The sequence below is a fragment of the Thamnophis sirtalis genome, unplaced genomic scaffold (genome assembly GCF_051295495.1).
Source record: "Thamnophis sirtalis isolate CommonGarterSnake01/CBP01778 unplaced genomic scaffold, rThaSir2_p1.2 scaffold_7, whole genome shotgun sequence".
In the NCBI taxonomy this organism is placed as follows: Eukaryota; Metazoa; Chordata; class Lepidosauria; order Squamata; family Natricidae; genus Thamnophis; species Thamnophis sirtalis.
The window spans coordinates 72,101,531-72,115,894 of NW_028261387.1; the positions used below are offsets into that span (position 1 = coordinate 72,101,531).

Genomic DNA, 14,364 nt, shown 5'->3' on the forward strand with positions numbered 1-14,364 from the left:
TCTCAAAGTTTCAAGGCTAATTTGCACATCTAAAGGAGTCAAATATTTTGAAAGGATTTAAAGCAATCTGGGATGTTCTTGAAGTTGATTGGCAAATGTTACCCTCCCTTAATGTATATTTTTGCCATTTTTCAGTGGATAAAGATTGGGGCCAATATTTCGAACTTCAGTTTTACTCCAAGTACCATTATCTTCCATCTGGGTCATGCAGGTAAGTGGCAGAGAAATTCCTCTCCATTATCCTTTTTTTTCTGTTGGCTTTATAGGTAAGAGCCTGATGACAGATGAGCTCACAGCTTATTAACTATAATGGACATAATGGCACTACATCCCTTCCTTTTGTCCATTTTTCCCCTAGCCCATCTTTCAGAATTATTCCGGTATGGCTAAATGCATGTTTGCCATCAGTTTTAAAAGCTATGATTAATTTCAATGTATTTCCTTGTATGTAGATACATTTGTTAGTACAAAATGTTCTGAGTTTGTATTTTGGGCATCAGTCCTTTAGTATGTATGACCTTGCGGTGCTTTGATTTTTTTACTCTTCTTTATGTACCTTGATCAGTGCCTAGATTTCTCCTCAGTCAGTGTGTGTTAATTTGATCAGAAACAGCTATTGACTTCTTGCATTCCTTGGAATATGCTACTTGCCTTTAACATGCTAAATTGACTAAAATTTTAAAAAGTTGTAGGCCCTCTTATCATGAATTGTTTCTTTGCTGTCTTTTAATCTTAGAAAGGTTCTTTCCTTTCATCTTCTTCATAACTTCATATTTTCCCTATGAGAAACCAGCATTATTTTTTTAAAAAAACTTTAATTAGCCAATTAGATATTTAAATTTTCATTTGACTCTTTCATCAATGATTCTCACTTTATTGTACGTATGTGTACCCCTGGTGAAATGCAGACATCCCTGTTAACTATCCAGGACATCCTGGTTTTCGGCAGCCACCATAAAAGATATTTCTGCCCTAACTGACCAATTTAGCAAAAAGAGGAGAGAGAAACAGTCTACAAGCCTGTTTGCCTGACCTTGCTTTCTTGACCTTCTGTGATGTTCAGACATTGCACACACTTGGGATTCGGTGTAGTTTTCTAGATTGGATAGGATGGAACATTAAGATGAACGGCAGGTGTTCCATCTGAAACTGAAATGGGATTCTGAAACTGAAATGTGGGCATTTGGAGGAAAGCCCACATATAATATGAATGCATCGGTACCCAGGTTTCTGTTGAGAAGCAGAGAATCATGAAGAAATTGGTCAAGTGCTGCAAATGAAAGGAGCGAAGGGCAGAAAAGTGCAGGAGTTCACACCCAAAAACATACTGGCTACCACAGAACCATATTTTTCCAAGAATCATTGGGGCAGGGGGGGGAGGGGTGTCCCACTGGGCGTGGCATGACAAAACCGCGCTACGCAAAATAGCGGAGATTAAATCGCGTCACTAAAGTCGCGATGTCATCATCGCGTGTCATCACCGCGGGGACAACAGCGCGGTGACAGAAGGGCGTTCTACATGCTTCGTTCTTTGCCTCCAAAGGTAGCCCTCCTCCTCCAGCTGACAGCGGCAGCGGGCACGGGAAGGGTCCAGCTCAGCCGCGGGGGGCAGCAGGAAGCCCGCGGGGGGCCCGAGCAGGGCCGCCGACGCTGGCGGTGGAGGAGGATACAGCAGCGGCAGCGGCTGAGGCTCTCCCGGGGCCGGCGAAGCGGGCTTGCCCGGCAGAGGCAGGCCGCCCTCTTCTTCCTCAACAACATCTCCTTGGATGGGCGGCCGCCGCCACCGGGCAAGCCCGCTTCGCCGGCCCCGGGAGAGCCGCCGCCGCCGCCCGCCCTGCCTCTTCCTCCGGGGGAGGCGCCGGCGGCAGAGGCCGCCCGTCCAAGGAGATGTTGTTGAGGAAGAAGAGGGCAGCCTGCCTCCGCCGGGCAAGCCCGTTTCGCCGGCCCCGGGAGAGCCTCAGCCGCTGCCGCGTCCTCCTCCGCTTCCTGATGCCCCCCGCGGCTGTGCTGGACCCTTCCCGCGGGCTGTTGCTGCTGGGCAGCCCGCTTTGCCCCGTGCCCGCTGCCGCTGTCAGCTGGAGGAGGAGGGCTACCTTTGGAGGCAAAGAACGAAGCATGTAGAACGCCCTTCTGTCACCGCGCTGTTGTCGCGGCGGTAGGGTCGTTTTTTTATTAGCGCTTCGGACGCCGCGGATTTGCCTCCGCACTTATGTCGGCGCGGATAAGGGCATCGCGGTTTTGTGGTGGAACCCCCACTGGGAACATGTAGTTGGACCACCTCTGCCTCACCTTGGAAGAACCGAGTTTTTATTTTTATTTTTAAAAGCTTTTAAGGCTTAAAAAGAAATTGCCTGTGGAGACTTTGGTAAGAACATAAACATATGTATATAGAGAATATTTAGGACTGTCTGTAAATGTAAATATTTTCTTTTTTAATAGAGAATAAGCTGATGACATATGGCCATCTTTTCTTATGAACTGTCTCTCTATAGATCTAACCGACTAGCCAACAAAAAAAAATATATAAAACTTTTTTCCATTTTGTTGGTCTTATTTTAATATCTGCTTTCTTCTTACATCTTATATAATGAACCAAAAATAAAACAAGCACAGAAATTTGAATACCACTGCAGCAAATGCGTATTTTTGGAAATAGTTGTAAATATAAGCTTTATATTCCAAGTTAAGTTATTTATACTTTGACATTTTCTCAGTGTTCAGTGTGACTCATTTAATTGCATTCTGTCTATAAATTTCAGCATATTTTGTTAGAAGGTTGATTTTATTTCATTTGAGGATTATTTTTGTTCCAATTACCTTATTTACATCTATGTGTGTGGCTGGGATTGCTTTTCATATTGGAAGAATCATGAATCCATCCCTCCACGTGAAGGATTTAGCATTTGCACCTGGTAAACGAGATCCTCAATATTTCCTTTTGCCAGCTTCCTTCTCTGCCAGTCAGTTTTCATGGTATATAATTAAATGTTTGCACTTGAAGAGAATAGTGTTTTTCAGAGATTCTGGAGCCTTGGTTGTTATCTACACCTTAGTACAGCATTGCAACAGTTACTTAATATGTAATGTGGGTACTTTAACTGATTTTGTTGCAGTTTAGGACTGGAATTACTGTGAAATGTTTTTAAGGAAATCAAATGTTACAAAGTGTTACTTGGTCATTTTTTCCTAGCAATGTTGGGGCTCATGTATGTTTACTGGACTCAGCTCAACATGTTTCAAACCCTGAAGTACCTGGCTCTCCTTGGCAGCCTCACCTTCCTAGCAGGCAATAGAATGTTGGCTCAAAAAGCAGTGAAAAGGTAAGAGACAAAAATTGGATTTCCTTTCCTTTTTTTTTTTTTTTTTACAAAAAAACAAACCTTTACAAAAACAAACAAACATCATGATAGTAAAGAAAACTTAAGTATGTGCTATTAGCACTAAATCCTTGTTAAATTCCAAGCTGTTCTTTCCTGATTCATCAGTATATCTCACATTCCGTAATAGTTGAAACATTCTGACTTTTGAAGTCAGTCATTTAAGGAAGGGATTCTAACTGTCCAAGTAATGAGATACTGTTTGGAATGTTTTTTTTTTTTTTTAGTATAAGTAGTCCTTGGGTTATGACTACTCATTCAGCGACTGTTCAAAGTTACAACAACACTGAACTAATGGTACTTATAACTGGTCCTTGAAGATCCAGCAATTGCAGTACCTCCACAGTCACATAATCATGAATTGTGTGCTTGGCAACTGGCTTGCAGTTACAGTGTCACAATATCCTGCAGTCACATAATTACCATTTACAATCTTCTCTGCCTGCGTTACACAAGCAAAGTCAATAGGGAAGCTGGCAGGAAGGATCACAAGTTATCCATTGTAAGTTGTTCCTGCCTTTTTTGTAGTGTGCACATAGAGTGCCTGTGGCCCCACCTGTGCTTTCTGCTTGCTGCGTCACCCTGAGCACCCCCAACTCCCTTGGGCTCCTTGCCTGAGACTTCTGCCTTTTCCTATTTAACAATTCACATGGTCCTGGGATTACAGTGGTAACCAGAATTGCTGGAATTGCCCTCACTAAACGAGGGCAATGTGCTATTAACACCACATTGCTTAACGACAGAGGTTCCATCCCCAGTTGCTGTTGTAACCCAAGGACTACCTGTGTTGTAATCATGTATAGCAATTATGGTCCTTTGTATATATCTACATCTATATCTATATCTAATTTTAAGCATCATTCACTATTATCCATGCTATCTGGGGCGTCATGCACTTATACATTGAGTGACATCTAGAAAACTGTAGGTTTCCCATCGGTAACAAGGAATATCTTTTCTGGATTTCTTCTTTTTAAAAGATTGGAAGCTCAGTGTCATTTCTCACAAAGCTTCCAATGTAGTAACTCAAATCATTTGCAGGACCTACAACCTCACTTTACTGTCTAAATGCTTGCCTTTTTTTAACTCTGGAAAAAAAATGTATAGGTTTGCCTTCAGAAAATCTTGATGGTCATTAGTCATTCTCAGGGTTGAGGCAACCATGAGGTTAGTAGCAAGTTAGTATATCTACCTTATACAGGTAAAATTTCTTGCTGCATGGAAAAGTCATCATAGAGAAGTAATTGTCTTGTGGATTTTCTGTAGTAGTGAGTATTAAATGAGAAAGCAAAGTTTCTAAGTTATACCAGGGCTTCTAGTGGCATGAACCAATACCGGTAGTCCTTGATTTACAACCACAATGTGCCCAAAATTTAACAAGGCAGTTGTTAAGTGAGTTTTTCTCCGTTTTATGACTTTTCTTGTTGCGGCTGTTAAGTGAATCTCTACAGTTAAGTTAGTAACACAGTTGTTAAGTGAATCTAGCTTCCCTATTGACTTCGATTGTCAGAAGATCACAACCATCATAAATATGAAGCAGTTGCCAAGAATTTTGATCACTGACCATGGAGATACTGAAATGGTTTAAGTGTGTGTGAAAAATGGCCATAATTTTTTTTTTCAGTGCTGTTGTAGCTTTGAACTATCACAAAACAAACGGTTGTAAGTTGAGGACTACCTGTAATAAAAATGCTTCTTGCTAATATCTGTTATGCATCAGGGCTAACTTTATAATTGTGCTCTTTGTCTCTTTTATCTGATTTCTTCTCTGATGACTATTTGGTGAAATTAGTGCGACCATGTTTTTACCTACTTTAGTGGCTGGCTTAAAATTCAGCCAATAATAGCAGCATAAATTATCCTATGGAAAAAAATGGCATTTCTCTTGATTCTCACTCAATCTCTGTAGAATTTCTGGAAGCCTGGTTTGCATGCTTCTTTTGAATGTGTTGTCAGTTCCTAAAGTAATACTTCTTTCCACTTCACTGTCTGCTCTGAACTTTAATTCCTTTCTCCTTTTGGCAGGATCGCTGCAGAACAGAGCAGTAGGTTGGCAAAGTATAGAACGCTACGGTAAAAAGGGGGTATACTAGTGACCAGCCCTTCCTAGAAGTAAGGGTCTTTGGCTGTTGCTTTTTCTAAGCATGGTGGCTGCTTCATTTTATGCTTATCACTGTTTGGGGTTGAAGAGGGGGTGGGGGGAGCCTTAGCAGAAGCCACTGCCACTAGGCCTATTATGCTTCTGACTATTGCAAAAGGAACATTTGCATGATTTAGCTATCTATTTTGAGTTTATTGTTTAACTCAATTATTGTTTAACTCCATTACAGTTCCACATTATTTTTTAAAAAATCAATTGCTAGAGAAATTTCTAGCAATGCTTAAGACTTCTAGATTTCTCTAGACTTCTCATTTTTATGTCTTCCACAACTCTTGCTTGGTCCATCTGCCCATATGCTGCTTTTGCTTTTGTTCCCAGTCCAATCAATACAAAATATTTTTCCCAGAAGCAAAGAATCAATATTTGTGTAATTTAAAAAGTTGAGAATCTTTGGAACAAGATTCTTGGGAACGTCTTGGGATTTCAGAATAACATGGCTGAGCTAGTCAGGATTAAATTTATGCAAATTTTTGGACGTGCCTGCTTCAGTTTGTTTCATGAAGTTGCATAGCCTGACACAGTTTCTGAATCTATGTTATCTATAGCCCTGCATGTAATATTTTGAATTTTCTCTTTCTGCCTCTTTATTCTTATTGGGGGAAAAGGAGCCCGGTGAGCCCGGTGGATTTTTGTCTGTTTGTTGCAGTTGTTTTTATACTGCATATTTTGTTTGTTTGTTTGTTAATTTTTTATGCCTCAGAGTCAAGGCGGATTATAGCATTTGGGGAAGCAGAAATTCATCGTAAACAATATAACATTTTGTTTACAACATACAAAGCCTAAAAATCCACTGAAGCAACAAGCAGCCATTCGGCCTTCCTATTACCAATTAAAACCATGTTTAAATGAAACAGTTACCATGACTTTTTTCCAGGCCAGTTTCACATTAGTGGATAAAATGGTCCATAACAAGGCACTAACAAAAAAAAAGATACAGCATCAGTTTCTAGACTGTTCTACCTCTCAAAACATCATCTGCCTCAGAGACCTCATTAGAAACTGTGAAGGCTGGTCATAAATCTTCTCAATGATCACCATCATAACTTTGAATGGTTGCTGAACCATTGGTCATTAACCAAGGACTACCTGTATTTTGAATTCGATTTTGAAACCGATTAGCAACTAATGCAGTGACTAGAACACTGTAACATTACTAAAACAATTCTTACTTATTAGCACCTGGCTTCGATACTTAGGATCAAGCATTGTTATTGAGTTGTCAGAAAACAACTTAAAAGTACAGCATGTTCTGGTAGCCTAATTGCATGCTGTGGAATGCATGAATTGCTGTTATGATATCTCCTATTCATTATTACAGGAACCCCTTTGAAAGCTAAGTATTCTAAATTAAAATACGTTGTGCTGCTTAAATAAATTAATAAACTAGATTGCCAAGTATTGTTTTTTGCAACAATATGGAATATTGGATGGAGAGTGATGCAGTCACCTAGAGGTGGAGCTCTTGCCTCACAATCAGGAGGCTGTAAATTCAATCCTAGGTAAAGGCAGATATTTCACTCTCTGGGCACGATGAGAATATAGCTGCTGAATATAACTCCACATTGGCAACAAGAAGGGCATCTGGCCAGTAAACACTTGGCTCCATTCAGTTGCCCAAACTCCACCCCGCAAGGGATTATGGGGTCATTAAAAGGAGATGATGATGATGGAATCAAAAGAGAGGAATCGTAGGTTGATAGGAGAATCTGAGTAAGAAGATATTACTTTGACCAACCATTGTCTTCATTTCTGGTTTCTGCATTAAGAAAGTATTATGTTTGTTTAAAATAGAGTTTTTAATATCATATTTCCAGATTTTGTAGTTATGTGGTCACACAAAAATATAAATTTTACATGTACCAACAAAAATACTTTGAGGTAATGTAGATTATGGATATAAAATTAAAGAACATAAATTGTTGTATTCTTGTCTGCAATAAGGATATAAGCATTTAATTGTGTAAATTCCAAGATTTATTCTGAATCTCTGCTTATTGAAAGACAGGTATTTGAGTTCCAGTTCTATAATTTTCTGAAACACACAGCTGTCAATTTCATAGATTACATGAAGAATTAGAAATATTGTAGTACAATATTAGATTGTAACAAGGGGGGTTTCAAACTTTGCAGTACTACAGCCACCTAAAATGATAAATGAATGGAAATGATTTAGAAATTAATTGAGAGCTGGTTTGGTGGATGAGTTTAAGGCAGTGGTGCCAAACTCGCGACAGCACATCGTCACATGTCATATCGCAACCTTTTCCCCCTTTGCTGAACCAGGGGGTGGGCGTGGCCAGCGTGTCATGCATCCGGCCCATGGGCCATGAGTTTGACACCCCTGGCATCTGACATCTGGATAGAAATCAGGAAACCATGAGTTCTAGTCCTATCTTAAACAGAAAGCCAGCTAGGTGTCAAGGAGCAAGAGAATAAACACTCAAAGATAGATCAGATTTCATGGGGGATTAAAGTTGGGGGGGGGGAATTAATATGACCACATAAAAATACGTAACTCCCTTGATTGTTCATCTTTTTATTGAAGAAAAAATAATTATGCACTCTAATATATAAGACGTTTAAAACTATGCTAATATATAGTCCTTCAAACGCTTCAAAGATGATGGATCTATTGCTCCATACTACAATAGAAATCATCAGGTGTTGATATCCAAAGATGGCTAAATATTGGGTTTAATCTTCTCTTAAAACACTGAGTTTTTTTGTTCCCCACTTTACCCACACAAATGTTATAAAAACTCTCCAATCTTTGCTTCTCAGTTTGTCTGCACAAGCCTGGTCAGCTTTAAATAGATGGTACAATTACCCTCTTAAGTGATTGTAATAGTTCAGGGGTGTCAAACTTGGGGCGTCATGTGACATATCAGGACTTTTTTTTCCTTCAGTAAACTGGGCATGGGCATGACCAGCACGTGATGCATCTGCCCTGTAGGCCACGAGTTTGACAGCCCTATAATTGTTAAAATCAGGATATATTTTAAAGCAACACTCCTAATTTGGCAAAGAAAACATAAATCTATTAGGTGAGAAACAGTGTGGTGAGAGAAATATTGGTTTTGTGGTATTTGTTTTAACCAGTATCTATTAGTGGGACTTAATTAAAGCTCTTATCCCACTGCGGATTATGGATAATTTTTAAAAGTGTTATTTCATCATTATATGGCAAAGAAAAGGAATGGTGTTTCCACTATCTCTTTATTAAAAGCAAGCAGTTATTTGGAGATACAAGCTCAATGCAGTTTTACAGATGAAAATAAGTGTCTAACTATATTGCTTTATATATCATTTGTGTAATGGAATTGAGTTTATGAATGTTATAATTTAACAGGTTAGATCCTGGTGTCATAGCCATCTCCTCATCATTTCCTTCTGATTCTAGTTATTTTTATACATTTAAAGAATTACAAAAAGAATGTTCTATTTATTTTAGAATGGGGAGATATTTCTAAGATTTGTGTCTCTTTTTAATTTTTTTAAATTTAATTTTAATGTAATCATTTGAACTTGATAGACTATGTGTGAGTTGTAATCTCGCCTTAGGCACAAAAGCCAGATGAGTGATTTTGGTCCAGTCACTCTGTGAGCCCAATCCACCTTACAGGGTTACTGTGGGGAAAGTGGGAGGAGAAAGGCATATTAAGTATGTTCATTGCCTTATTTGTAAAAATGATAAAGGCAGGATATAAATAAAATAGATCAATAGATGAATACATTATTAAATTTAAGTTGTAGCATTATGTACACAAGAGATACTCCAAATATAATATGACTTATAAAGTCAAGTTTGCATGATAAATAACTGTATTTTGCATTAAATTCTACTTTATTATGTATTCTTTGCATTCTTCAGGTTTTAAATTGGGCATTTAAAACATAAAATTTCACTCTCCTATTCCAAAAAGAGGTAACTGCTTCATAAATGAAGAACTCTTCAACATCAAGATTTGTAACTTTAAGAGGATTTCTTTGTGTCCTTCCAGAACACGCTAATGTCAGAAGAACAGAGGAACAGGAAAAAAAAACCTTAAGTAAAAAAAGGAAAGGAGCCAAAGAACAGTTTGAAGACCAGAAACTGAAGTGTGGAAAATAATTGCCTGTAATATTAAAAAGTGTTTTTTAAAGAAGAAAAATCCCCCACATGTTGTGTTTGCTTGAATGTGTAAGTACTTTGATTTGTGGTACAACCGCCTTGTCAATCAGTAAGAACTTTAGAAACAGATGGGCTCCCAACTTGTCATTTTTTAAAATCTTTTTCTACCACCTCCTCAATGAAATAAAGAGAATAAGACAAAAGGTCTAGCCAATTGCAATTTCTTTTATTATATTGTGATTCTCTAAAGCAAACATTGTCAAGCTTATGCTTCAAGTAGTTATAGAAGAGCATTTCCATATTTTGTGTGAAAATGCAAGAAAATTTTGGATGATAAAAAGCAGTTAAAATACACTTTGAAGAATCAGAAAACCTCTGACAAATTCTTTACACACTATCAAGACTGCATAGCAATCAAAAACTCTCCATGGTGCTGAAACCAGAAGTCAATGAATGCTTTCCATTCAGCACTTCTCAGTTTAAACTCACAGTACAATCCCCATGTTTTCATTATGTCAGACAACTCAATGGCATTGTTCATTATGGAGTCTTAGTAGAATAAAATAATTTGGATATAGCATTTTGCTACAGCGGCCGTTTATTTTTCAAACTGAAATGAGGCTACTATACAATAAGCATTCTTATCTGGCATGAATTAATACAGGAAACAATTCCACATATAAACATTTGCTTTCAATTTTTGTCCTATGTTTATAGAAGGAGATTTCAGTAATATTGGTTATCAGTTAGGTGTCCTGTTCATTTCTTTCCACAGCTTTAGAAGCCTTACACACACACACACACACACACACACACACACACACACAATTCCTGCAGTTTATGCCAATCCTGAGAACAGTGACCAAAATGAGAAAGGGAAGGGATGAAGTCGGTCTACAGTTCCATCACTTTGATCAGAACACTGGTAAAATCTTCTAAATTGTCATTATCAACATACTGAAGTCTGGGAAAGAAAAGAAGAGATCTTAGTGTGACAACAGTGTGGCTGCTTTCATTGGGACACAATTGCTTCCAAGATAAGGTACTTGGCTCCAGCAACAAAAACAAAGCACTTATTTTGATCAAGATAAAAAAAAAACCTGTTGTTTATTTGTTCTTTCTTGAACAGTAATGAGTATTCAGTCAGTTTCTTCTAAATGTTTTGAACTTAAGCCATCTGACTAGGTTGTCTAGATAGAGATGTTTTCCATTAACTTGTGACGCCATGAGTTTATGCAAATTGTTTTTCCATGTCAAAAACCACTTAGAAGCAGTTCAAACACAAGCAGAATTTAATTGACTAATCACTTTAATATATGCAAGTTTACTCAAGGTTAATATACAGAGTAAACTTTTGAATGTGCGCTGAAGTACACTGAACAGAGATGTGTACAAATTACAACTCATTAGAGTGTGTTTTTGTTGCAGTCATTACTATATATACAAGTCACAAAAGTAGCAGTTGCACATTCAAAATGTACTGTATGTTACAGAATGTGATTGTTATGTATTTATAAAACTACTTACCCTTGATTCTGTAACATTGCTCCCAAGAAATTCCTAAGTACCATCTCTTGATAATAGTGACTATCCATCATAATGCTATCAGACTGGCGCCTAGTCAAGATTTCATGTAGCTCATCTCCCAGGCTTTCTTTCCTACAAAACAACCAAAATGATTGCTACAGAGAAACACACTATAGAGGAAGGCACTATAGGCGAGAGCTATTCCTGATTGACTTATCAGCCTCATAAATTGGCCTTGAAAAAGTTATTATTTAATATAGCTATTTTTGAAGGCAATTTCTTAAGCTAAAATAAAATTCTTCTAATGCAAATTCCACTAATTGTTTCCTTCTAGCTTCATAGATGACATTGTAGTCTAACACATCTGAGCACAGTTTGCTATCTTGAGATATTTGGAGTTTTTAATCTGTTAATAGGAAAATCTAATCATCTAGAAATAGTTATAGATAATATTTATTTGGATTATAAAGATGAATATTTTTGTATTGTAGATCAGATATAGCCCCAGATTTTCCCAAGGATATACGGAGTGAAATGAGAGCTCCAGTTAAGATACTATATAAATTCAAATTTCCTCTAGTGAATAATTAAGCCCCTTTGCAATATAGTACACCTTATAATAACTGTTTCTTTATTGCTAACTGAGCTATATTTTTGGCCATGTCTGATCAGAAAAATATCTGTTGTGGCTGTAAGACTTTGTCACTACCACTAGGATGATCCAGTCTCTGCATTTGACAGTCAAGTAGAGGCTTAATTGCTACAAAGGTATGGTAAATAATGAATATTCATTACACTTACTTAAATCTTTTCCCAATTATGCCCTGTAATAATTTCCGTGCTGATACCTTTCCTCGGACCTTCCGGTAACTGTCAGTGAATATGGCATCTGCATGACGCTGGAGTCTAAAGAAATAAAAATGCACTGTCATTCTGATGCAGTGCCCACTTGCAAAGGACCATCATACAAACACTTCCTGTTGATGGAAAAGGCAGTTCTATATGCCTTCAAAGCTACGCTATCCTAAAGGAAAAGTTCTCTGCATTTATAATTTCTATCCCTTTTGGACAAGTAAAGTGCTAAATAAAAATGAGTTCATTGCATTCTTTCTTATGTATAATTTGTTCTTGGAACTTATAAAATATGGAACATTAATGTGTGCCCTTTTTATATGCTTAAAGAGGTTAAATGGCAAAACAGGATCTTTTCCACAGAAGTATGGTATCTTGAAATTTCTCCCAAGACAGGCCAAATAAGTTTTAGCAAGGTAGTAGAAAGCACATTTTCCAATGTTTTGAATCATGTATTTTGATCTTTTGTGAATTCTTGTATTTCTAATTGCTAAATTTTAAAGGCAGAAAAAAAAAGTATAAACATGTGTCTCAACATTTTTAACTGAAGTTCTTAAAAAATTTTTTGACATAATATAATACCTTAGTGGCTCTCAGTTCCACAACTATAAATACTATTTACCGCATTCTTTTATAGAATAAATCCTCGTTATCTGTTGGAAATTCTGACCACTGGCGTAAACAAGGATACCTAAGTAGATGGATCTTAGCCCTGATTGAGCAGAGCTAAGGTCGTGTTACTTATTTTGACATTAATATACCCACCTTTTGTCAACGGGGCTGAGAAAGTTCTCTACATGTTCTTCTACTGAAAGATTGTGGCTATGTACAGGACTAATTTCTTGTAGTTGAAAGCTCCCTGCTTTGCCAGAAATGGATATTGGATTATATCTAAAGCAACAAACAACAACATTAAAACAATCAGAATAAGGCAAAATATTTCTCATTCTATGGCACATTGAAGTGAGAATTAGACGCTCCTGAGAGGAGGAAGGAAAATATTGCTACGTATCCTCATTTTGGGGCTAAATGAATGATCTGAGGTCAATCTTCTTTTTCAGTCTGCCCAATCCATTGCATAGGATTGTGGATATTGCGATAAAATAAAAGGAAACATCCATTTACATATTGAGATCTGAGAGAAAAGGTTATATCAGCTAATATTTCATGCATTATAAAGCATGGTAATCTACAGATCAATAACCTAATACCAATAAGTATAAACTATTTTAATCTGTAAAATCAAATGGACAAACAAGCATTTTAACTTAGTTCCAAAAATGCTTATAGTGTTTAGCAGATTGCCATGTTACTACACAGATGGCCCTTCTGTTAGAGATGGACTAGTTTCTTTCAGCAGCAAGGAGTCTACTATCCAAGACAGACTTTTCCAATGGAGAAATGAAATCAATAGGCTCAACCCTACATTTTCACTATCATAAAATAGAGATTATCAATTACCTGAGTGGTGGATAGAGAGGAGAAGAACGGGAACACATGACAAAGTGGAGGAAAAGGAAAGCAATAGCTCTGTCCAACATCTTAAATGTTTTCTAGGGCAGGCTGCAATATAAAATAAGAATTTGGGATTAATTGTGGCACTTGAAAATAATCACTACAGTGACAACAATTCTGCGTGTTTTTTAAATCTGTTCTAAGTCAACTGAGTTTTCTTTCCTTGGTAATAATCTAAATTCAATATCTTAAATTCCAGTAAAATCTAATATTTTGTGGGACATTAATATTCTTTCTGTACTTCAGTGAAGCATGTGAGTGGAGAGAAAAGAAAGGATATTGATTCCTACTGGGATCTCTTGTTAACAAAAGGTGATCTACTCCAGAGATTCAAAAAACGCAGATGGGATCATTAATAATGTTCTAGTTCGCAGAATTATTGTTGTGATGGAAGCACTATAAACGCACTTCATTAGCTGAGATGGAATCCAAAGAATATACATTTAAGTTCTGTAGTCACTGAGCATCCTTAGCTATATCGTGTTGCTTTTTAAATTATACTCATTGTTTTTCCAGCACTTATAACTTTCACCATGTGACGTTCTACCTGTTTTGACAACACAGGAAACTGCTGTCACACCAGAAATAAAGGGGGGGGGGAGTATTGAACAATGCTGTGAAGCCTCAAAAATATCCATATGTCTTTTTTTTTTTTTTTTGCTTTTTTAAAGTATATTTTTAGCCAAATACACTTCAAGCCAGATATCTGCTAGTTCAGATATTGGGGGAAAAAGATCATTTATCAGGCAACTCAATGCTTGTAGTCCAAAGTTCCAGGTAACTTTCCGTAAATTCATGAGTATTTTTCATGTTTTCAATAC

General features: G+C 37.4%; 2 protein-coding genes across 4 annotated transcripts in view; one reads left to right on the top strand and one right to left on the bottom strand.

Annotated features, from left to right (window-relative positions):
- The window catches only part of RPN2 (ribophorin II), a 34,049-nt gene extending 24,191 nt beyond the window's left edge, over positions 1-9,858 (top strand). The window contains exons 15-18 of one of the 3 annotated variants that reach the window (XM_087720382.1): positions 136-211; positions 3,191-3,320; positions 5,403-5,489; positions 9,540-9,858. In XM_087720382.1, the coding sequence (XP_087576508.1) occupies positions 136-211; positions 3,191-3,320; positions 5,403-5,454 (258 nt within the window). In that variant the 3' untranslated portion in view covers positions 5,455-5,489; positions 9,540-9,858. Of the gene's footprint in view, positions 1-135; positions 212-3,190; positions 3,321-5,402; positions 5,490-9,409 lie in introns of all 3 variants that reach the window. The other 2 variants (XM_087720383.1, XM_087720385.1) reach the window with 2 other exon arrangements.
- Positions 9,859-10,485: 627 nt separating this feature from the next.
- On the bottom strand, positions 10,486-13,974 carry GHRH (growth hormone releasing hormone). Its single transcript, XM_087720386.1, has 5 exons — positions 13,490-13,974; positions 12,794-12,919; positions 11,978-12,082; positions 11,177-11,308; positions 10,486-10,613 (listed from the first exon to the last, which is right to left on the bottom strand). Exons 1-5 carry the CDS (start codon positions 13,567-13,569, stop codon positions 10,544-10,546), a joined length of 513 nt encoding a protein of 170 aa, XP_087576512.1. The 5' UTR covers positions 13,570-13,974; the 3' UTR covers positions 10,486-10,543.
- Positions 13,975-14,364: the final 390 nt, after the last annotated feature.

What these genes read in the sequence shown, in the direction of transcription:
- GHRH (XM_087720386.1), bottom strand. Translation starts at nt 13,569, where the DNA reads ATGTTGGACAGAGCTATTGCTTTCCTTTTCCTCCACTTTGTCATGTGT. An exon ending in CCTCTCTATCCACCACTCAG is followed by an intron (nt 12,920 to 13,489) that starts GTAATTGATAAT and finishes TTGTTGCTTTAG; the next exon opens with ATATAATCCAATATCCATTT. An exon ending in ATAATTGGGAAAAGATTTAA is followed by an intron (nt 11,309 to 11,977) that starts GTAAGTGTAATG and finishes GTTGTTTTGTAG; the next exon opens with GAAAGAAAGCCTGGGAGATG.